The 26383-nt window shown below is 39.2% G+C and overlaps 1 protein-coding gene across 1 annotated transcript in view; it reads left to right on the top strand.

Annotated features, from left to right (window-relative positions):
• Positions 1 to 26383, top strand: part of LOC126183926 (paired amphipathic helix protein Sin3b-like) — a 280872-nt gene that overhangs the window by 40601 nt on the left and 213888 nt on the right. Inside the window, exon 3 of the mRNA XM_049926273.1 lies at positions 19805 to 19944. Within this exon, the coding sequence (XP_049782230.1) occupies positions 19805 to 19944 (140 nt within the window). The remainder of the gene's footprint in view (positions 1 to 19804; positions 19945 to 26383) is intronic.

Raw genomic sequence — 26383 nt, 5'->3', positions numbered from 1 at the left:
AACCATTGTTCCTCTCCCGCATGCGCAGCCTTCAACATATATCCATCTCACTCTCACATCCGCTCGAAATAGCGCAGCGGTGGGGGAAGCCAGATTGCTGAGCAGACTTGCTGTGCTCATGGATTGTCAGCATGCTACAGGAGCGCATACATTGGCCAGGCCTGTTCAATACTAATACATTCAATGTGTTTTTAACGGTGTGATTAAGTAAATAATGTACAAAGAGTCTTCAACTGTCACTGAAATCTGTCAAAATGAATAATCACAGTTTTTTGCTTTAATTAGACACATTATATTGTATAACAAATGATGTTGATTGAGAAAGAACAGCTCAGCACAACCTCATTATGCCGTGAATCACCATTCTTAGAACCATATGGTGACAGGCTGTTGGTAATAACAGGACAAGAGATTAAAATAACGGAGGAGATATATGAGGACTGCTTAAAAAAAGACCAACCTTTTGAAATAGCATGTCAACCGGCAGAAGGAGCTTGCTACGGCTACTGAGTGCACCTATTGGCAGGCTTAAAGAATAAACTTGCATTAGCTTCATTTTGCTGTGACCATTAGTTGTCAAGCTACAGCTGCTGAAGTGAGCACGTACACAAGCTGTTCATCAAATTAATGGCAAAGTGATAAAACAGCTTAAAGAGCAGTGAGTGTGCCTGTGAAATTTTTCTGCAGATGTAGCAAAACTTTTACAGAGACAGGCTGCAGCTGATTGAATTGATGGGACATCCACCCGTAAGAACTGCGGACGATGCACAGACACTGGCCATGGCAATGCTCGATGATGACAGGAACCCAATTTGGCTGGTGGCCAGAACCACAAACCCAAACAGTCGCACCCAGCCAGAACAGTTGCAGACACGGTGACACGTGCAGTAGGTGAAGGAGTGTCCATGGTTGGCATCCATGTAGCAGCTCTGCCAGGCTCTTGTCCCCACCTTAGTGAAATGGTATGAACTAAAAAAATGATCTAAAGCAGCTTCAGGGAACCTGCCAGATACATACTTCTACATCTGAGTTTTAAATGTCTGCACAATGCATTCAGCCTCACCATTACGTTGTGGATGAAACGGGGAAGCTGTGAGATGGTGAACACCAGTAGCCTGACAAAAACATGCAAATTTTTGAGAAACAAACTGGGGGCTGTTGTCAGTAACCATGGTATACGTGAGTCCCTCAGTTGCAAAAATCACGTTAGCAGGTTCGAATCCTGCCTTGGACACGGATGTGTGTGATGTCCTTAGGTTAGTTAGGTTTAAGTAGTAGTGCTTAGAGCCATTTGACCCCCCCCCCCCCCATTAAAAAAAAAAAAATCATGGAAAGGGCGGAAATAGTGGCTGCTGAAGACATGGACAGACAATGAGCCGATACTGATTTAGGAAGGGCCCAGCAAATTGGACATATAGACGCTCCCACGGGCACTGTGGCATTGGCCACGGTGAAAAAGATGACTACAGAGCCACCTGTTGCTGAATACAGTGAGTGCAAGTGGCGATAAGTCATGTAATGTCCTCATCTATGTGTGGCCAATACACATGCCAGAGGGTCAAAGCTATTGTGCGACAGGTTCCCCAGTGACCAATATGCAGAAGCTGCAGTACATTACAGCGTAAGGAAGCAGCAATCGCAAGCTGGGGAGCAGTGTCCTCCTATTTAACAAAAGAACCCCGTCAAACACAGAAAGGCAGTGCTGTATGAAGAAGTAATTAAGCAAGGGATCCGAGGCACAACCCGGGTTTGATCCGAGGCACAACCCGGGTTTGATCCGAGGCACAACCCGGGTTTGATCCGAGGCACAACCCGGGTTTTTTTCTGACCAATTTTGCGGCACAAACCAGAGGACCCGCCTAAGTACAGGATTCGTGACAACGGCTGATGCTGTCATGGCACTAGTGATGGGAAAACCATCAATCACATTCTGGTTCTCAGTATCTAAATAGCAACAAAGCAACTCGTCCTCATTGAATGCTGGGTCCGACCTGTTTGGAAGGTGAGCGTTGTCGTGTTGGGCTGTTGGCTGGTAATGGGTCTGATAAAAATAACGGGAGAGGAAGAGGGCCCACCATTGCAAACAATGCGCTGCCTTGTCCAGCACGAAAGACAAAGTGTTAAAAATTGCAACCAATGGTCTCTGATCCATCATTAAATGGAACTTAGAACCATGCAAGAAGACGTGAAATTTCTTGAGGGCAAACAGAATCGCTAAAGCCGCCTTTTCAATCTGAGAATACCATTGCTGAGTGGGAGTTAGTCTTAGAAGATTAAGAAGTGGGTTGTTCAGATCCATGCATCTATTTGTGTGCCAGCACTGCAGCAAGGCTGGACCGAGAGGCATATGTAGCCAACAGGAGATGCTGACCCGGCTGAAAAGTGGCCATGCCTGGGGCAGATTGAAGCTTGTATTTAACCAAGGCAAATGCTCGATCACAAGTTGGGGGACCAGAAAAAATGCACATTTCTGTGCAAAAGCACGTGCAGTGGCAGAGCAGCAGTGGATGTGTGTGATAAAACTTATGGTCGTACACAACTTTATTCAGAAATACCTGAGGTGACTTATTGGAGGTTGGCTGCGGCAAAGCTGCAGTTGCATCAGCATGGTGATACAATGGCTTGACCCCTGTGTGAGAAACCTCAAAACCTAGGTACTCAATTGATGGCTGAAAAAATGGAGATTTGGCAAGATTGTGCTTGAGACTCACAGAGTGTAAACCGGAAAATGACAATCAGAGATTGCTAAGGTGGTCTTTGGTGAAAGAAACCGAAACAAAGATATTGTTGAGGTAATTGATGCAGCTGGGTACAGCAGCTGTGAACTGTTCTAAAAAAAACTGAAAACTTGTGGGTGCACTAGCAATGCCAAAAGGCAACCATTGATATTGGTATAGACGGAAGGGTGTGCTGACAACGAGAAGGCACCTAGTGGCCTCATCCAAGGGGAGCTGGATTTATGCTTCCGACAAATCAGTCAGGTAAGTAGTGGCCACCTGACAATTTTGCGAGCAACTTGTCAAGGTGGGGCAAAGAGTATGTATTTATCACGGACTGTGCATTAATTGCAGAGATGAAGTGTACCCATCAGCATCTTAATGATGACTGGTGGTGTAGCCCATTCACTGGAAGAAATAAGCCAAATGACATTGAGCAACATCAAACGGTCTAATTCGACTGTGAAAGAGCCACGCAGTGTGACAGGCACCTGTCACGCCCAAAAAAAGAACAAGGACGGGCTGACTCTTCCATGGTAATGTGGGCCCGAAAACTGGTAACACAACCTAGCCCAGGGGAATACAGAGACAGAACTTGATCTGACACTAAATTTACCTCCACAGCAATGGAGAAACAGAAACCATTAAATGCGTCTAACCCAAACAGGTCTGCTGGATGGGAATGGTCTACAACAATGAAGATGACAGGGCCAATAACAGATTTGTAAGATACAAGAGCAGGGAACTGTTTATTGGAGCTAACCAACTTCCATGAAACCTGTATGAGGGGAGGGAGACCAAGTCCATGTATTTGTGGGTTTACTAAAGTCACTGCAGCTCCTGTGTCCACTTGCATTTTTAGTGGTGTATTAAACATGTGCAAGTCAAACAATTTGTTTGTGGAAACAGCTATTGTAGAGATAGAGTTTATATCCATCAGTACTGCTGTGTCCACAGTGTTTGAAGAAGAGTTACACACTAATGCAATGTGGCCTTTCTTTTGACATTGTTGCAAACTGCCCAACACTCAGGGCACACAGCATGTTCGTGTTGGACAAAGCAGTACGAGCAAGACAGAAGGGGGGGGGGGGGGGTACGCATCTGCTGCTGTGACACAGCCTGTTGCTGCTGTGGCCGTAACCAACACTGCCCCATGTGATGCTGAGTCGAAAGTTTTACTGCTGCAATGGTTTTCTCATCATCCTGAACACTTGCAGTGTGCCTAACAAGGGTTGATTGAACAACTTCTGATACCTCTCCCCATGCAACAATCTGATCGCCTGCAGCCTGTGAGACTTCAAAGGGCTCTGCTGTACTGAGCATGTTTGTAAGTGTCAGATTCTCACAATGAACTACTTTCTTACGGGCTTCGCTATCCAGGGCCAGATGAATAGTATCACCCCACATCATGTGATCAGTGTAAGATTCGTGATGTGTACTAGCGACAAATTTACAATGACGGCTCAACCCATGTAATTCTGCAGCCCAGGCTTTGTAAGATTGGTTTGGGCATTTCTGACAATGGTAAAATTCTGTGTGTTTTGCAGTGACATGCATTCTGTCACAGTAATAGATTGAGAGAAGCTTGCACATTTCATTAAATGATAAGATGGCTGGTTCTTGCAGAGGTACAGGCTGACACAAGCTGGCGCAAAAAATGATTCATGCATGGCGAAAGCCAGGAAAGAAAGAAAGCTGTACACACATTTGCATTGCTCACCTGAAAAACATGGAAATGTTGGCGTAATCGTGTCTTGTTGAAGTTCTAGTCTTCAGCTGATTCATCATATACTGCAAAGGGTGACAGTTGCAATGAAGGGAGAGTAACCTGCTACGAACATTTAGACACCACTTGATTGAGAGTGATAGCGAGAGCCTTCTGTTGCTCCACAAAGCTTGCTGCTGAGCAGTGAGATGTTGGAGTATTTCTTCCATCGAGATATTTGTCGGGTGGCTTAGCACTGACACTAACACATGGAGAAACATAACCCTCACTCATCGCCAAGTCTGTTATAGCAAGAACAAACATGATGTATGGAACATAGTACTTTATAGAGCAACACGTAAGATACAGGTTTTGTTCATCAGCTAACACATTGACTGGACAACAGCAATACATCACAAAGAACAGGCCAAGCACTCATTTGCAATCACTTAATTAATGCTGTTTCTGTGGCGGCTCACTAGAGTGCATCAGGGGGCTGACCCAGGCAGCCTCTATAAGCGGGCCAGTAAACTGTATGGACACACACTCTCTGAATAACGTGCATCGTTACTAAAGGTACATCAGTTACATTTTCTCAATACCCTGCCAATGAACTGAACTGACACCTGTCATACCAATGACTGTGCCATATGCTCATTTGATTTCATATCCGTACAAATTGTTACACACAGTCGTACAAATGTATGATTCGACTAATCCCTGTTGTGAGTTAATGTTATAGTAGCCATAGGCATATTTTCAAATAGTACTTCATTTTTTTTAAAAAGTGCGTCATCTGCAAAAAGTCTGAGTTTACTATTAAATTTTGTTTTGCATTTGTTACCATGAGATAAGTGATATGGGATACCATATTATAAAAATCAAAGGTGCTAAAAATAAAATAAGAGTCTGTATGAACATAAAAATTTATCAGTAACATTTTAAAACAACAAATTGATTAATTATTTCATTCTGTGTGGACTGTATTGTCTGCGGCTGTTACTCACATATGTGAACGTGTATCCAGAAAACAAAATCAGATTGAATAATTTCTTTACAAGAATGCTGTCACAATCTTATAAAAAAACACAGTATTTGTTTGTGTTGTCTTACGTTATTGGCATAACGTGTAATATCACACATTGCAAAGATTCTCACACAAGGAAAAATCAGCACTTGTAAGATTTGAAGAGCAATCTAGCCATATCAATTACAATACTGTATCCATCACTTTAGAGGCATTTTGTTTGTCACATCACTTGGTGGTAACAGTCATCTTTTGAATGCTGTAGCACTTTCGACTTTCCGTTCTTGCAAAGGCAAATTGGAGAGAATTTCCTCCTTGTATAGGACACCATTTGATAATTTTTGTTTTACCCTTATGTGTTTCAGCACCGGATGTGTTATTTTCATTTGGTTTGTGTTTATTATTATGCCTGAAAGATATTATGGCATGATAAAATCTTGTATGATAACTAGGCCTACAATACTAATTTGGAAATAAGATAGTTATACAGCCGTTTTTGCCACATATAACGCTGTCAATTATTTTGCGCTGGAAGTTTTGTATTAACCACAATTCATACAGCTTGTCATCATGAAAACGCAGACAATTTTCTATTTTTATGTAATTTCAGATTTATTTTGTGTGTAAGTGATGCAGTTTCGGCATGTTAGAACACATATTCTGTGTCACTGTTTTAACAGTTACCTGTGTATTCTGTTCATTTTATCATGAAATCAATAAGTTTCTACCTCCATCTCATGTATTATTCCCCCCTACGGGTCCGGGGGCTAGAATAGGCCCGAGGTATTCCTGCCTATCATAAGATGCGACTAATGTGGTCCTTATGGGATGGTCCCCTGATTTTGACCTCCATTTTTCAAAATTTTCCTGAAGAGCTGGCCAATTGGGGAAGGGCGCCTTACACGGTGCATAGAGTCCATCATGCGCTGAGACCTCTCGCATCCTTCGTCGACATGGATCTGCACTTTCGCTCATTCTCCAGGTGTTGGGCGAGGTCACCCTCCTGCGTGCATTTTCCTCCATCCTCTGTGCAATATCGCTTTCTGCGCTGTCAATGATAATGGACTTCTTTGCTCGTTAGCACCTGATATCCAGCATGGTAGCCAGCCTGTTGTGGTGGGGCCGCCATGTACCCTGTTCGTTGTAGGTCCCTGACCACACAGGGATCGCTCTGCTGGTGCCTGCACCGTTAACTCCCAACGTATGCCAAGGAGTAGATGCCCATCACCCTGGGGCATCGGGACTCCTGGCAATGGCCTTTGCTACAGCTTGCTGGTACCTGAAGGGGAGGGCCCCGGGTCGGAGTGGGTGGCATCAGGACGGATGACACCCCATGAAGCGTAGTATGTTATCTCTTGCTGGTTATCAAACACCAGCAGTCTCTAAGCAGCCAAGGTCTAACTTCAGTGCTAAGGAATACGACCCCAAATTCCCTGAACGTATTGGCTACACTGATTGATCAATTCCCTAAACCTTTCCTACTTTTGGGAGATTTTAACGCGCATAACCCCTTGTGGGGTGGTGCCATACTTACTGGCCGAGGTAGGGAGGCCGAAAATTTACTGTCACAACTCGACCTCTGCCTCTTAAATACAGATGCCCCCACACATTTCAGTGTGACACATGGCACATATTCCGCCACTGATCTCTCTGTTTGGAGTCCTGGCCTTCTCCCATCTATCCACTGGAGAGCACATGACAACCTGTTTGGTAGTGACCACTTCCCCAGCTTCCTGTCACTCCCCCGGTGTCAAACAAGGCAGACTGGTAAGCCTTCACCTCTGCTGTCACCACTGAATCTCCCCCACATGGTGCCATCAATGTTGTCATTGAGCAGGTCATTACAACAATCGTTTCTGCAGTGGAAAACATGATCCCTCGTTCTTTAGGGTGCCCCCAGTGAAAGACAGGCCCTTGGTGGTCGCTGGAAGTCACTGAGGCAATAAAAGAGCATCATCGAGCTCTACAGTGACATAAATGACATCCTTCCCTAGAGCACCTAATAGCTTTTAAGCGACTCCGTGCTCGTGTTCGCCAGCTTATAAAACAACAGAACCAGGAGTGTTGGGAGAGGTACATGTCGACCATTGGTTACCATGTCACCTTCCCAAGTCTGGAAGAAGATCATACGCCAGGTGTCCCTGGCAGGAACATCAATGGCATGTTATCTACCGGTGCAAACGCGAATGCCGAGCACTTTGTTGAGCACTATGCTCGAGCCTCTGTGTTGGAGAACTACCCCACAGCCATTTGCACCCTCAAACGGCAGATGGAAAAGCAAGTCCTCTCATTCACTACACACCACAGTGAACCCTATAACACCCCATTTACAGAGTGGGAGCTCATCAGTGCCCTTGCACATTGCCCTGATACAGCTCCTTGGTCGGATCGGATCCGCAGTCAGATGATTCAACATCTGTTGTCTGATTAAAGTGACATTTCCTTGTCATCTCCAACCGGATCTGGTACGATGGCATCTTTCCACCACAATTGCGGGAGAGCACCATCTATCCGGTGCCCAAACCCGGTCAAAACCCACTTGATGTGGGTAGCTACCAGCCCATCAACCTAAACAACTTTCTTTGTAAGCTGCTGGAATTGTTTTACCAGAGGATTTGTTCATTGTGAGAGTGTCGCAGAAATGTTTAACAAAATACAGTTGGGCATGCTACGAGAAAAATGGCGTGCATCACAGAGAGCCTTGTTCACAAAAGTTGATGTGTCCATGCCACTAAAAAAGTCAAAAAACATATTATGTCTTCTGACACAGGTCTTGCCTAATGAGAAAAATTTACGCCAATTAAGAGGTGTACCGACAGTCCTCTTTACCTGCATGCCGTATGTACATGTGATAGTAAAGGGAAAATTGATAGTAGTTCACTATGTCATATCTACCATAGTCCATATGGTGACTTGTAGTTATTCTTCTTTTGAATGTGGACAATTTGTGCTTACTTCCATTCAACTTTTGGATTTTCCAAAATATCATGTTACAAAGTGTCTCAGAATATGACTCCATTACTCACTCAATGTAATATTTAAATTAATCACGTGTGTTCTGTTATCCCCTTACACAAATACTAGTCATTCTTCAGCCAGTAGTGCTTACCTTTAGGTGCTGCTTTTCTGCATTTGAAGCAGTGCAATGTTTGTGCATTGGAAGTTCTCCTTGCCTTAACGAGTTTTTGAATGCAGAATTAAAGATTTCAGCTTTTATTTAGTTATTATCTTGCATGTCTCCTACTCGATCAGTGTACACACACAGAAGTTTTTGAATAATGAAAAGTTTATGTAAAACCATAATTTTATATGATTCTAAGGAAGAACTTCCAAAATGTTTGATATAATCACTCACTGAAAGATTCTGTTCCATGACAATTTTCATCACAGGTTATGGAATAATTTCTTTCTCACAAATATGTTTTCCATGTAAGATTCAATATCCCATAATGTGCCCAACAATATTTCAAAGCTTTTACCGATTCAGTGTCTTCCCTGTGATGTCACCACTTGCATCCATGTTGTAGGCCTATGGTGCATGGAATTGCACTGAACATTACACATCTCCTTGCTGGCAAGCTAATATGGCTTGGGTAAGTCGAAGAGGAGAAAATGTGGAAAGTGTGAATCATACTGACCTTATAACAATTTGAAAAGAGTTGTGTACGTTACAATGAATGCTGATCAACCCAGGTCATACGAAAATCTTGTCATAGTTACAGTATACTTATTGGCTCTCTAGAAGATACAATTACTCAGCTCTTTGCCAATCTTAGTGTTACATTATGATTTGTTTAATGTAAGCAGCTGGTTCATTCGTGTTGAGTTCGCGTTCACACTCCAGCACTGCCCCAACAGAAAAGACACTAATCAACATGTGTCTGGGCCGCTCACTACTTGTGCTGCTTCCCCTTCCCCAAAACAACCAACTAACCTCTGTTTGTAATGAAATATAAGTATAATTATTCTGTTTCACTCCTATGGAAAATTCTTCAATACATGTGGCACATATTTGTGGCATATTTCCATGTGGTGCATGAGTACCATATCTAAGGGTACAGACGTAAAGTGAAAACAACTGACATGCGCAAATAATATCTTTGAGTTTATGGTTTAAAACAACACTTACATAAAACAACCCCATTGAATGGTAAGTGTTCCCTGTGGACATTTCAATGTAAAATAAATGAATTATAAATAATACATAATAAATGAAGTAACAAGTAAATGAAACTAAAATATTTACAAAATATACAGATAATTGTAAACTATATGCCAAAGTTGTGGAAGATACTTAAACTTACTTTCCGTACTATGTTAAATAACCACATGCAGAAAAATGCAAATTTTCCTTTTAAAATGTTTTAAGATTTTTTTAAAAAAAAATACAATAATGGCTTTAGAATGAACTTACTCGTATGCCATAGACAATTTCTCAAAAAACAAATGTTTGTGTCAATGTCATAAATAAATTCTTCTTTGCCCCTGTAAAACACAAATGAATATTACACGAATGAAACATTTACACCCCTATGTGTACCCTACTTCCACTTTCACTATTCAAAGCACAAACTTTCAGCACTCACTGCTTCATCAGTCTTGACTATTCCAACTGGTGAGTCAGTATGTCCAAACCAATGTCCACTTCACTGACATTCAAAGTATCTCCCTCTGCATCCACGAGCAAATGTGACTGCATTCTTATTCATACACTTACTTAGACCTCCAAATATTAAACAAGCTATGATATCCAAATAAAACTAATAATCACTGAAATCTTTCTATGATAAAGCATCAATGAAAACAAAGCAAAGCTTATGGAATGCACAAATCAGACCTTTGGTTTGGGATTCAGTTCTCAAAGTAAAATGAAAAATGCATAATAATTCCCAGCTGTGGTATTGTTGCAGTCCTCTCAGTATCAATAAAACAAACTCCAACCCACACTCCTCACAAGGAAACTGTCTGTTAATCTCACCACCTATATCCCTCATATAAATCAAATGACTCAGTTTCTGCTCCCACTGTGTGTATAACAACTAGAGAAAGGTTAAAATCTAAGCAACAACAAAATCTTGAAATATGCATTTGACAGACACACACAAAATGCTATAACATTTCTCTCTCTCTCTCTCTCTCTCTCTCTCTCTCTCTCTCTCTCCTACACACACACACACACACACACACACACACACACACACACACACACACATTGCCCTCTACAGTGTTACTCACTTCAACATATTCTATCATGATCCTCATTCCTTATTCAACTTTATCTAATTTATATTTCTCAGCCCATGTATTTTGTTTGTCTGTGGACAAACCAAACAGTACGCATTTGGATGCGGAATTGCCATTACCTCAAAAGGCCCATAATATAATTTTTAAAAAATTCTTTGTCTCCTTGTTGTGCTCACTTGACTTCTCCTTTGTTCTGACCATCACCGAAACCCCAACTCTTATTTCGGTCACCTTCACCTTTCTTTGACGCCTGCTTTCTTCTCGTTGCTCTTCTTTCCCTGTTCTACCTTACAGATGTTTCCAACTCTTCTCTTATCATCTCTTTATTTGGGAGGAAATCAACATGTTCTGAGATCAGATTTGGTACCAAACTCCATCCCCTATGGTGAAACCATATTGAGCTGCCGTACACAGTTTTTTATGGTTTCAAAATCTTATAGATATTGCACCAAAGAGCTATGTTGATTGCTGCAGTATGTCCTGCAGAGCCTTCCCAATTCTCTCATGCATCATTCAGCCAGATTGCTTGAGGGATGATATCCTGAGATTCTTATACGCTTTATCCCTGAAATGTCTATAAATTTAATCCAATCATTACTAGTGAATAGTCTATTTTCCTGTGATAAAAATGTGGTACGGATTGTTGTTATTACGAGTGATTATAAAACTCAAATAGAATTTTTGGTCAATATTGTCACAAAAATTGTTATTTTTTTAATTGAATCTTAAAAATAATTAAATTTCAAGAGTTGGTCACATAATCAAAAATGCTCCGTTATTGATTGAAGCTGTGCTGACACCGCAAGACTAGGAGTAAGACAAAGCTGTACATGTGTTATAAGAGTGTTAGCTGAAATTACTAAGTTTTTCCGTACTTTTTCTGGAAACAATTTAGCTATTTAGTTACAGAAAACACGTTTTAAGTAACTATGGAAAGATATTTTGTGAATGCTGATTGTTGTGGAAACCTTCCGGAAGTTAATGCATTTACACTCCACCCTTCTAGAATGACCATATGTGCAAGAATGGGCATTCTTTTCCCTGATTTCTGCAACATCATTAAACTTGCACAAAATGGATTCGTATCTTTGTATCTAAATTGTCGATTACCAGATTCATGTGAAATACACTTTCAGAAACTAAGATGAGCATAACCTGTAAAATGTACCATTGTTCATTATCACTGCAGTTGTGAACTACCAGCCAAAGCACAATAAAATTCTTGGCAAATCTTAGTGTTGATTTATTCATATACAACACAGTCAGCAGAGGTCATGCAGCATGGGATGTGTCATTGGCACAATGGGTAACATGTCTAACAATTGATCAGAAGGTCTCAGGTTCAAATCCTGATGACACCATAAATTTTTAAAAAGTTCGAATCCTGGCATGGTCGTAAAATTTTAAAAGCGTTACACAAAATACGATAATAGCATTATCAGGCACTCAGTGTGGTAGCTGTTTTGATGGTGGGATATATTATATATAGCTTTGTATTAATTTTAGTTGGATAAATGGAAAACTGAGGATAAATGCATTTTAATGTGTGCACACACAATTCACTTTTTTGGAAAGCATTGCTAGTGGTGAAGGTATCACCACAAGCCCACAGTACAGCAAGGTGTGGGGCAGAGAGGTTTTGTATTTGGAAAGATGTAAAGCATGTACAACATGCAGATAACACCAATGTAAGGGGTGGGGTGTTTGTGAGTGGAAACTAACATCTGTGTCTGAAGCAGTGAAGCAGACTTAAAACGATAAAGATCCTAGTTGGACAGTACAAAGATAAAAAAATGATTGTTTCCAATAAAATAAAAAGTGTGTGGTCACATTAAATAGAAATCTTCTCGAAAACGATTTAGGTGAAAAACAATTGCAAAAGTAAGTGCATGTGAATGATGGGGAAAACTCAACATTGCTTCCGTATGTCTCTGTTTGATCTTGTGACGTTCTGTAAATGTGATTTGGTTTTCTTAGGAGAGGACTGTTGAGGTGTTTACAAGTAAGTTAAGTTTTTCTTTGGGCTGGTTTTGAACCAGTGACCAGTAGATAACAGTTTATAAACAATTACTGTCCACCTATCTACCAAATGAGCTACTGAAGCATATGTGTAATATTGAACATAATGCCAATCAGTTCTCCCAATCACCACTGCTAGTTTAATTTCATTGAATGATGCTGTCCCGTTTTGCAATAGTGGGAAAGCGTATGTCACAGGTAAATTAATGTGAACTTCAGAGTGTAAGACATTCTTAAGTAAGGAAATTTGTGCATCGACATTTTGGCATTTTGCTGGTACCGGGCACACATCTTTTTATTCTTTGGAATATTCAAAAGCAGTATTTCAGTAGCTTTTATAGGTGTATTTATGAAGTGTGGTACTACACACCATTTGTAACTAATTTTCAGAAACAATATATCACTGTGAATTAGCTTCATGACAATAGGAGCAGCAAGCTTGTCAGTGATGTCACAGGCATCACGTAACTCAAATGGAGCATTTCAGTGCTCTTTCAAATTATTTGAAATTCATTTCCATCTTTTTAAAGATGGTACTGAAATTCAAGAGTGCGAAAAAAATCATGTTATGAGCATACAGTGTCATAATTAACCATTTAAGATGATTTTCAGAAAAACAATCGAATATCCTATTGAGATATACTGTTAATTAAAATAGCTTTTTGCACACCAATCAAAGGAAAATGGTCTTGTGTGAACTTGGAGACGAGACTCTTAGTGGTTGCTTATTGATCACATACAGTTTGATATATTTACTAAATACATCCACTATTATAAATCTTCCAGTTGACAGTGGCCCAAAAAGATCAGTTGCTAGCAGATCTCTGACCTTTCACCTCCAGTATTATACATTGTGTGTGTGTGTCCCTGACTGTGTGCCTGGCTGATCTTAACTCACTGACAGATTTCACAGCTCTCAAGTAGTTTCCATACTCGTCTGACCATGTTATTGAACATAGCATTTTCCCTTATTATGTCAGTGCATTTTTGAGCTGCTTAGTAGTGGTAGCTCAAGTGCAGATGCTGAATTAAATCATTGACATAGTCCTCTGGAAAACATAACTTCCACTCATCACTGTTTTTGATTACCCTTCAGAACAAAATTCCTTATGCATTTTGTAATATTTATTCAAATTTTCCTCTCCTCTAATTCCCTGATGTCTCTCTGTCTGTTTTCACTGGTAATCTTGAGAAAGCATAAGTCACAACATTCTAAGTTCCCTTTGTGTGTTGTGTGCTGTAATTAAATTCCTGTAGGGACACAGCCCATCTCATTAGTCTGCAGTTCACCAATTTACATTTGTGTATATAGCTCAGTGCTTTATGGTCAATGAAAACAACCACTTCATGACCCAGTAGATAGTTTTTGAACTTGGTGACTGCCCACAAAACTCCTAGCAAATTCCCTTTCAGTGACACCATAGCTCTGCTCGTATTTGTGAAATGTCCTCAATGCAAAAACTATACTCCTAAAAAATAAATAAATAAATAAATAAATAAATAAGTAAATAAATAAATAAATAAAAAACCAACGTAGTCACTGATGTCGGTGTGCAAACAGTAAGGCTAGGTTGGATCTGGGTGGTATAGTAATCCACTGTTATTCACACTATCCTTTATTTCCTGAAAATGTTTGACACAATACTGTTTCGACATCCAAGTTGCATGTTTCTTTTGGTAGAAGTTACACATTCATAAAAAGGACTTCAATTGCTTCTTGTTATTAGGGATAGGACACTTAGCTATAGCCTCTATCCTGGCTTTCTTTGGCATCCTTCCAGGCTGTATGATAATATGTCCCAAGAATTCTATCTCTTTCCTCGCAAACTTATGCTTGCCTAGTTTTAACTCCATGTCACCCTTTCTAAGAGCACTTGCCCTTCCTTGGTAAATGGCAGTGTCTTTCCCAGTCAACAGTGCCATCAATATATCATCACCATAGACTGTTAGCTTGCTGGTAAGTTCCATACATAAAACATAACCTAACACTTTTATAAAAATTGCAACAGAAATGTTCAGGCCAAATGAAACTACTTTAAATTGGTAGCATCTGCTCCCATACAAGAAAGGAGTAGACTACCATTTCTTCTTGGCTTGGAGAATTTTCCAGAAACACGATGTCAGATCAGCACTTGATGTTATTTCAGCATGGTGAAATTGATAGAGCAGAACATCCATATTTTCTGGATGGTCAGTTTCCCTACAAATTGTGGTATTCAGCTTTCTCGAATCCAACACGAGTATAACCGATTTATCCCTCTTCTTAACAACAACTAGTGGATTGTTGTATTGACTACTGCTTCTCTCTATTATTCCTATTTGCAGCAGTCTTTCCAGTTCAGTTTCAGCTGCCTTCCTTATTGCAGTAGCTATATGGTGTTGTCTCCTTATGAATGGTTCAAGTGGCTTATTATTTATAACAAATTCTAAGTGTTTCACCCTTCCTGGCACATCAGAAAAGACATCATTATATTCACACAGCAGATCATGTAGCTCCTCCCTTTGTCTCTCACTTACCCTTCTGTAGTATCAATTTTGTGTTGAATTTCTGACATTGTCTTCTTGAAATCTCTATAGCTTTCCACCACTGTTCACTATTTTCTTGTTATCTTTTTAGTCACTAAAAGTGTGTTCACTATTTTCTTGTTATCTTTTTAGTCACTAAAAGTGATGCTATCATCATTTTCCCAGTCAATGCCTTGTTACAGTATGTGACTAAACTAGCCCCAATTTCTTCTCATTTTGATTGCTTTCTTTTGCAATCTCGCACAGCTCCTGCATCATTTATCCAATTCATTTCCATAATAAAATTCATACAGAGCTCAGGTATAACCATACAGTTGTGACAAAACTCTGTATCATGTATCTTAAAACGCAGCCTGTGTCCTAACATGATTTTTTACCTGTTAGTTGCACCTCTAATCCATATTCCAATGACTGGTAATTCCACAACCTGTGTGATAGATTTCAGATTTTCATAAAACATTTCAGAGATTGCACTAATCTCACTGCTTGAATCCAGAAGTGCTTCAATCTGAGCCACCCCCTCCCCTACACTTAGTTCAATTTTTAATTGTAATTTTACCACGCTATTACTTGCAAAAGAAACATCCTGCAGATCAATGTCAATGCTTTCAAATTCATGTATAACACCCTCCACAATTGTAATACTGAAATTTACCTATTCCTATTGCTACTTCCAGCAACAACATTAAATTTTAATTCAGTGCACTTCCCATCCATGATTACATCTTTACTGCTTGTATCCACTGCTGTACTGACATACTGAAAAACATTACTGTCTAGCAGATCAGTTTCATCAAAAGGTTTCTCAGTAGTTGCCAATAGTTCCATATTTCATTTTCCACACAATGAATTTTTTCTCTGCTGTGCTTTAGTATCTCTGGCTGTCAATTCTGTTCTCGTGGTTCTAAACTGCTGGCTACATTTATAAATGCCACACTAATTTCATCTAGACCAAGAAAAAGGAATTTTACAATTTTCACTCATATCCTTACTGACTGCTATCTCTAAAGCACCATTTGCATTAAATACATCTGCTAGTGTCTCCTTTCCACTATAAACTTTATCTTCAGTGCATGAAGAAAGTTATACCAATAACAGTAAAAAAATCCAGGATGGAATGATGATGACATTGTGAAAAGAACATATTGCTACTCACCATATAGTGGAGATGCTGAGTCACAGACAGGCACAAGAAAAAGACTGCTAAACAAATTAAGCTCTTGGCCAAAATGCCTTCTTCTGGGTTGGACAACAGCGCGCGCGCGCACGCACGCACGCACGCGCACACACACACACACACACACACACACACACACACACACACACAGAGAGAGAGAGAGAGAGAGAGAGAGAGAGAGAGAGAGAGAGAGAGAGAACACTACTGTGTCTGACTGCCGAGGACAGACTGGGTCTTTTGGCCAAAAGCTTAACTTATTTACCAGTCTTTTTGTTGTATATGTGTGTGACTCAGCATCTCCACTATGTGTTGAATAGTGATCCATCTTTTTTACAATATTGTCGTTACACCACTAACATCTATATTACACTCAGTTTCACTGTATCATTTATTTCAACCTCTATATTAGCATCAACATCAGTGTAACCTTTGGTGACAGACTGTGTGCTTTCTATGGCACCTTCCTGGAGCTATATTCAAAGAATGACAATTCATCTCGTAGATCAGAACAATCTCTTACATTCCTTTCATTGAGAATCTATTTTCTTGTTTTCTAGTCTGCTTCCTTGTAAAAATAAACTTCCATTGTTAAATGCTACCTGAGCCCCTTCTTCTTTTCTGTGTTCACTGTCCCACAATAGGATACTTTAATTTCGATGTTCCATCATAGCAACCTTTGCCTCTGTTTTCAATTTTCTTTGATATCACAGTACTGACATCAACTTTTAATTTACTCACTTTACTATCTAAATCACTAACGTTGTTCATTATACCAGCACGACTCCTTTCCAATTCCCCTTTCATCCTTTCATTCACTTTGGAATTTTCAGCTGTGGATTCTTCATCCAGCTTAACAATTTCCTCGCTTATTTCAGCATTTAAGTTGACAAATTCCTGTTCATTTCTATTTCTAATCTTAGCTTGCCTTCCATTTCTGACAACCCCTTATTTAATCAGTCCTCCACAGACTCAATCTCGCTTTTTATTTCACTCCTGCTACTCTTAACTTTTTTAAATTGCTCATTCCTTTGTTCCCTTGGGTTTTTAATTGCACATATTGAACTTGCATACTATTTTGAACATTATGTACACTTTGCTGCTATTGACAAGAGACTGCCGCAGCCCTCGCGGTTCCTGCTGCTTTGTCTGCTGCTGATCTTCTGTTGAAGTGCCAAATCATTATTAAAGCCCTTTTCCCTGCTTCACAACAGTGCCTTCAGGTCGTCTGCTGTGATTCAGACATTCCGGATGATATCCCATTTTATAAGGCTAATTGGCCCTGGTCACTATGGAAATCTTGGCAGAGTTGTAGTTTACTTGCTAGCGCTCTAGGAGATGATACTATTTCTCAATTCTTTGCCAGTCTTAACATTATAGTATGAGTTGTTTAATATATGCAGTTGGTTGGGCCAAATAAAAATCACAGTTTATAGACAAGCATTGCTTTATTCCATTTTGAGTTCAAGTTCACACTCCAGCTCTGTCCCAAAGGAGAAGACTCCGACGACATGTGTCTGGGCCCCTCAACACTTGCGCTGCTTCCACCACATTTCCAACATGCAAAGTAATGTCTCCAAAATAACAATAATTTTCACACATTCTGGCATTCTAAGATTATCGTTAAATGCTAAATTTTGCTGTTCTAATGAAATATAATTGTTCTGTTTTACTCCTGTGGAAAATTCCTCAAGACATGTGACACATGGATATAGTTAAACTTCTATTTCCACGTAGTGCTTGAGTACCATATCTAACAGTACAGATTTCCATCGAAAACAACTGACATGTGCAAGTAATATCTCAGAGTTATTTTCAGAGTCTCTATAATATCGCCTCCCACTAGCCACTGATGTTATTGTAACAATGTAATGCTGTCATGATCACAAGGCTGCATTACATTATTGCAGTAACAATTGTTACTAATAGCATCTGTTAACTGTAGGTACTGTGCAAAAAGCTCATAAAATAAAGATATTGAAATATGCATCTGTTGTAAACAGGAAGGAACTGTAAAAAGATATTTTTTTTTTTTTTTTTTTTTGCTGATCATCACCATTAACCGATTTTATTCCATTGTTATTGACAAAAAATTACATAAATGTAAAACCTGTGTCGTCTTAGTTTTTGGATAGTGTGTCACCATGTGCACAGTGGTGTACACAGCTTCGGTACCTTCTACAACTGAAAAACAGCCTTAGAGCCAGTGAAAGGTATCTTGAAAATTGACCTTACAATGTTTCTTACATTTTTATTCTACAGTGTAGCTTATCAGGAAAACAACATAATTGTTTAGTTGTCTCAGTCAGTATATTTTTGGTGGTCCACATTTAACCATAACATTAATGCTATGGTATTGGACCATCTAATTGACGTCATACTAAAAGATAAAAGTCACTACCAAAAATTTCCATTGACGTACAAGAATGACTAACATTGCTAATTTTGTTCTTTAGTGGTTTACTCTTACCTGCACCCTCAGTATTTCCGCTAATGATTGCTGCCTCTTCCAGTATTAATGATTTGTCACCATTCCCTTCTTGCTGAATATGAATAGTAGTGTTGTTGCACATATTTTTGTTGTATAACCATTTCTGTTTTTTGCACAGCCTTTGTACTTCCCTATTTTTTTGGCTTCTGATTTTGGAATGTTCCTGTTACAGATATTGTCAATCTGATTTCATTACAGTCTCGTAGTTGACAGAGGGATATTCTTCACTGATTTGTATTTGTTCATTTATTCCTCCAGGTATCATTTGATAATGATATAGGGTTTATTATCATACTAATATGAAAATACATAGCTCAAACATAGAGACACGCAGAATATATGATGTTTTAATGAGGATAGGACAGGTGGTCAGCTGTGGCCTTGCCAAAGGAACCATCCTGACATTTGCCTGAAATGTTTGAGGAAGACAAAAATTAGAATGAATAAAAGCAAGAAAGCTAGAAGAGATTAGACCACTACAACTGTCACCACCTACTGATCAGTTATAAATTCTTCTTTATAGTGAATATATAGTGAGATACAAGACTTGTCTCTGTATCTACCACATTTATTATTTTGGTATACTCTGTTATGTTGCTGGAAGTTAAGATTTTTTGTGTACATGCATTGACACATTTGAAATAATCATCATAGTTTAATACATGTATGGCTTATTTGTCTTTAGTTTTCTATCTTTCTGAATAGTGTGTGCTGTCTGCAATAATGTGCACTAGAAAGTACTGTGTACAAAAAACAACAAATAGAGATTGGTACTTTAACTCAAATTTTAGTGATGTAAAGTAAAAACTTTCCTAATATACTTTCTATTTTCTGTGAGAAGGTAACTGTATATAACATTAATGGTTGTGGTACATAGTGTCACGCAGCATTGTTTTCACAGGAAATGGTGCTGTTTCTTCATATACATCAGGTCCACCAAAGGCTACTGAGCGTAATGAAAATCTGACGGGAAACATTCAGTATTCTTCCACATCATATAGTGCTAACATTCCAGGAAGCTGTGTGTCAACAGCAGTGAAGGTATGAGTTTGAACATGATGATGTAGTATGAAATACTGAGAATTAACTGCCGTAGAATTGCTTTTATTAATGTTTGGTCTTCCTCAGGATGATGGTATGCCAAATTCTATTCTGGAATCTTCATGTTCTGACACTTAGATTTTTTGTTATGCTTATGCATTGATACATGACTCTGCTGAAAACATGTTTGTGATCTTTTTCCAAAAAGTCTGACAATATCTACATCTTTCGTGGCGTAAAATTCCAGGTATTAACTTGTAACACACGAGGAGTTTAAATTTATGATTGACATAAGCTTCTGAAAAACATAAATTTTTATGTGAGGTCATAAATACAAAGTTTCAGAAGCAGAATTAGTTTTTCTAGATATCTGAAGGAGAAAGGAGTGGGTATGTTGATGAAGGTAATTGACACAAGGAAGACTTGAATCAGTCATAACTCAGCCTGATATTTGTGAAATGATCAAATATGTAAAAGAAAACATGAACTGGACGAGAGGAGAAAAGTGAAGAAAGGAAGAATAAATTTCTGTTTGATTTCTGGATGTTTTTCTTGTATACTTAGGCTACCACATAGGAAAACTACCATACCATGAGGAAATTATCTGAAAAAGATGAAGTTATATATGACAATTGTTGATGAAAATCTTCATGTAGATCAGAGGTCCTCAAACGTTTTTGTTCCATAGATCACATGCCAATACTTTTGTGTTTTGTGTTGATCCTCTGCCTTTCATACATTTCATTTTTACAAATTGATCAACTTCAAATGAGTGTTTGGCAGCTGTTACAGTGATGCTCACTTTGATAGGTTTAACTGGAGAAGTGTAAAGTTTCTTCAACACCACTATATAGATTAATAATCCACTGTGATATGTGCATAGTCAAAATATCCTCAAACCTAGTTTCACAATCTGTGTAAAGGACATTAAATGTTGGAAGTAGATTGAACCTTCATCATCCTGGCAGTTCGTGATGAATTGGGAAACCGGGAAAATTTACACCTTCCCATATTTTCCTTTATTAGTTTCATTCTGGCAAGAAAAGCTGAAATGATGGACTATGTTTTCATCAGATTTAGAGTGTCACATTTAATTTCAAGATTAATTAAATTTAACAAACAAATCTGTTAAATAAGCAGTGTCTGGTTTCTGCTTGATTAAATTTTCTTTTGAACTTAGATCTTTAACATGAAATAACTCTAAAACGGTCTCAAAAATTGAGAAAAAACTTGTCAAACATAGACATCTGACAGCCAATATATTTCAGTATGAAGGAGTAATTGATCACAGTTCTCGTCATTTTCTTCATGTAACTGTGCAAATAACCTAGAGTTCAATGTGTTGCTTCAAGTTTTGTTCACTCTGTTAATGAAAAATTGAAGAGATTGGTGAAACCTAGCACTCAGATTTTTTAGCAACTAAATGTTGCTGACGGATGATGCAATGTACTGCAAACACCTCAGGCATATATTATATTAAATGGCATATAAATCCACGGTAGCACTCAAACATGGCAGGTGCTGCATTCGCTGCTGCTGTTGCTGCTGATATTATGTTTAATATAGGGATCACTTTTCCCTTGACATAATCTTTCTGAACATTAAATATTGATTCATCTTTAGTGTCTGTTGTCACAGTTCTCGTGAAGAGCAGTTCTTCATGAATTTCTTGGCTCATAACAAAGCGAACATATGCCAGTAATGACGCTTCATTACCAGGTAAAGTTGACTCGTCCATTTGTGTGGAGAAATGCGTCACATGCAGATAACTACAAAACATGCTTTCAGTACCACAACTCAGTTCATCAATACATCTTTGAACTGTGTTGTTGCTCAAAGGAATTCTTTTGGGTACATTATAAGCACATTTGTGTTGAACAGGTTTTTAAAACCTCTTAAATGGCTGGCAAAATTAATTGTATGTGGTTTTCCGGATTTTTGCTATAAGTAACAGGATATTTGAAGATGCCCGCAAACCATTGTAATCTCTTTGTGAATTTGAAGCAAACATGATTTCAAGTTTTTCCTTAAGCATTTGAAAGTAGTTGGAATATCTGTCTGTTTTATGAGGGTGACACCTTCTCGAATGATCCTCCAGCTTGGATGGTTTCATAGTGTCATTGCTTAACACTTTGTTACGTATAAGGCACATACGTAATTGTTTGTTGGACAATGGTGGAATAATGAATCCCATCTTCAAATAATCGGCAATGTACTTCCTACATTTCATTTTAGGTTTGGCCATGTTTAGTATCACTTTTCTGTAGACAAAAATTAAACTATTTAGGCAAATATAATAACACATATGAATCAGAATTAACCCTATCAACATCAGTTCATGGTCAGAAAATCTCTATGCAATCAAAGGAACTACAAAAACAAAACTTGAGATGAACGAGGGGTCCCTAGTTCTGTATTAGCAGAGGTCAGTTGTCTTCATGTTTTGTGTCTGGCCACAGCCAACTTCAACAGTGTAACATAGAACTGTGCATATGCAGCCATTGCAGAGTGATTGTTATGCTGTGTTGCAAAGTAATAAATCTCTTGAAGAGTGACAACTAATGAAGCAGTTCCTCATCCATCACGGATGGTGCCACATATTCTTTCCATTCCTCAGAGAGGGGCAAGGGGAACTACAAAAAGAATTAATAATGTTGTGAACAGGAGAGAGAAAAAAGTTGCTCCATCCCCTCATTTCGGCTGCAACCTGCCTAAATGGGTCTCACTCTCGAGGCCCCCATTTACATATAATGCACCCCACCCCACCCCTGCCCTTTTTTTCCACTGTCATGGACTCCTTCCAGGTTGAAATTGGCCCCTGGGGTTTAATATAGACCACTTTGGGAATCGCTGATCTAGATTTAATTGTATACTATGTAGACCACTGTTAAGTGCATAGCAGAGGATATTTCCCATTGTACCACTCATTAATGCTTCTTTCCATCCCATTTGCATGCTAATGTGGATAGAATGATTGCTTAAATGCTTCTGTGCCCACTGTAATAAATCTAATCTTGAATTTGTGGTCCATATGGGAATGATATATAGGGGTTTATGGTATATTCATAGAGTCCTCACTTAATGCTGCTTACTGCTGGTTCTTGAAACTTTGTAAGTAGGCTTTTAGTGGAATAGTTGACATCTTACCATCAAACGTGTGCCAGTTAAAGTTTTTCAGCATCTCCATAATGCTCTCCCATGGGTCAAAGGAACCTGTGACTATTTGTGCTGCACTTCCTCGTATTTGTTCAGTATTCCATTTTAGTCCTGTTTCGAATGAGTCCCACACACTTGAGGAGTATTCTATAATGAGTCACATGGGTGTTTTTTAAGCAATCTCCTTTGTAGACTGATAGCATTTTCCCAGTATCCTACAAATGAATCAAAGCCTGCTACCTGCTTTACCTACAACGAAGCCTGTGTGATCATTCAATTTCATTTCTCTACAGTTTGTTACACACAGATATTTGTATGAGGTGACCAATTCCCATTGTGAGTTATTGTTATTGTAGTAATAGACTACTATTGTTTTGCTATTTCTGAAATGCAAAATTTTACAATTCTGAGCACCACTTTGCAATCTTATCAAGATGTGACTGAATATTTGTGCAGCTTTTATCAGACAGTACTTCGTTGTACATAACAGCATCATTTGTGTAAAGGTTAAGGTTTCTATAAATATTGTCTACCACACCATTAATATACAACTTTAAAAGCAAGGCTTGGAGGACATGTCTCTGGATCCTGCATGCAGTTGTTTATTTGGCAGTTTGACTCTACATTCAAGATAACATGCTGCCTCCTTGCTACCAAGAAATATTCAATCTAGTCACAAATATAATTTGATACTTTTGTTAATAAGTGTTGCTGTGGTGTGGAATCAAATTCTTTTTGGAAGGCAGTAAATACACGATCCATCTGACTACATTGTGCTATGGCATTCAGGATGTCTTGTGAGAGAAGTGGGAATTGTGTTTCGCATTATGGTGTTTACCAAGTCTATGCTGATTGGCATTGAGGAGATCAGACTGCTCGAAATACTTCATTATGTCTGAGCTCAGACTATGTTCTAAGATTCTGTAACATATGGATGTCAAAGATATTGGATGCCAAAGATATTGGATGTTAGTTTTGTGCATCACTTCTGCTACTCTTTCTGTAGATGTGTACAATATTTACTTCCTTCGAACTACTGGGCACAGTTTTTTTGTTTAATGTGTATTATGATTACAAGAGATGTAACTCAACCACATATTCTGTGTAGAACCTGATAGAAATTCCACCACTCTGAAGTTTTTTTTTTTTTTTTTTTTTTCAGACGACTAAAAGAAAATCAAATACTGAAATGTTTTATTTCTTTTTCTTTTTATTCCACATAAAGAAAAATTGTCTTGAAAGCACGTACCTTCAGGAGACCAAAACACAATACAAATGATAGAAATTCATAAAATAGTACCTAAGGAAGGCCTTGCTATCCTGATCACATGTCCATTCTGCAATTCTTCAGAACAAAAACAGGGAAAGAAGTTACTGAAAGCAGCAAAATTGTGTTTTTTGTTTTGGTTTTGGAAAGAGGGGGGTGGGGGTGGGGTGTTGAGGAAGTTACATAGAACTGAAGTAAGACTTGCCAACAAGATTTGGAGGAAGAAAGGCAAGGGTGATGATAATGGAATCAGTCCCTACCTAACACTGATGTACTACAGCCATGCTGAGAACATTATCTCATCTCAAATAATATGTTGAGGTTTCTAGAGGAGACAGAAGATATTGTGTCTGTAAGATATGTAAAATCATAAAATACAAGAAACTTTATCTTGTGATGTGCATTTGGTACAAAGACATGGAGACTGTGCAGTGCCTGCAAATAACTGCGTAATGATCATAGCATCCTGAATATGTGAATTTCATCTGAGGCAACAGTTTACCATATAAGCGTTAAGTCAGCGTAGGTACATAAACAAGACAGAACATTTCTGAGCTGTCACACTGTTGTCAGAATCTCAGTCTTACCGAAATGTTGCTCACATCCAAAGGCCAGACCTCCAGCTCCACACCCAACTTCAGTCTGCTGGGCACATCAGAAACATAGTCTCCTTCTCCCCATCCCTATAATGTAAACATTTTCTAAACCATCAGCACCTCCACTCAGCCAACTGAAATCCAAAATTAAACCTTGCATCTCTCAGTTCATGCCTCTGTCCAACAATGACCCTCCCCTCCTCCCTCCCACCTAACCAACTACTGGAATTCCTACCTCCAACTGAGCCTCTTTTTTGTATGTCCTTTCCAAATAACATGAACATTGTTATGGAGGAAAGAACAGTCACCCACAGTCATTAGACAGATTCCAATGTAATCACCACCCCAGCAGACCAAGGCTGTACCACTGTTGTTATGTACTGCAACAATTAGCTGACAGAACATATCTGACAATTATCTATAAGCCCTGTCTCAGTAGTCCAGCATAACCATTAATCTGTACTCAAATCCTTAGATCCATCTTGGAAGATCTCCCAAAAATCTGTGTCTCTCCTCACGCCAGCTACCCTCTGCAAAGTCCCCTTCTATATGCTTCCCAAAATCCCTAAACCTGATTGTCCTCGGTGCCCAGTTGTAGCAAATTGCTGTGCTCCTGAGGAAAGAACCTTAGCTCTTGTTGATCAACACCTCCACCCAATTGCATGCAGCCTAACTTGCCATATCAAACACACATACTACTTCCTTCTCCATTTTTCACCTTTCACCATCCCATTACCATCTGGCTCTCCACTCATCACTGATGATGCCAATTCCCTATACACTCATATTCCCCATGCAAATGGCCTAGCCACTATTGAACACTTCCTCTTCCAACATCCTGCCAACTGTAAACCCACCATATTATTCCTTACACACCTGACAAACTGCATTCTTACACATAACCACTTTTCCTTTAAGGGGAAGACATGCAAACAAATCTGTGGCACAGACACAGGCACCCATGTGGCATTACCCTATACCATCCTGTTTATGGGCTATCTAGAGAAAACTTTCCTAGGCACCCAAAGTCACAAACCCCTTGTTCAGTCCATGTTCATTGATGATATCATCATGATGTGGGCCCAGGGCTGAGACACTCTCTATAGTCATTCCTCCACTCCTTCTCCCGTCTACCTCACCTGGCTCACATCAGTGCAGCATTCCACCTTCCTAGATGGTGACCTCCACCATTCTGGTGGCTCCATAAAAACTCTGTCCATATCAAAACCTTCATTTTTGTAGCTGCCATCCCTTCCACACTAAAAAGTGTCTCATGTATAGTCTATCCTTCGTGGATGGCCCATCAGCAGTGATGAGCAATCCTGCACAGAAAAGGGGGGGGGGGGGGGGTGGGTTACTCAAAAATATGTTTTCTGTTCCTTATTGTTCATGGTTTCTTGTTGTTATTGACATTGTGGCC

The sequence above is a fragment of the Schistocerca cancellata genome, chromosome 4 (assembly GCF_023864275.1).
Source record: "Schistocerca cancellata isolate TAMUIC-IGC-003103 chromosome 4, iqSchCanc2.1, whole genome shotgun sequence".
NCBI lineage: Eukaryota > Metazoa > Arthropoda > Insecta > Orthoptera > Acrididae > Schistocerca > Schistocerca cancellata.
Note: the sequence above shows the minus strand (reverse complement) of the source record. Positions and strands in the feature narration are given on the sequence as shown.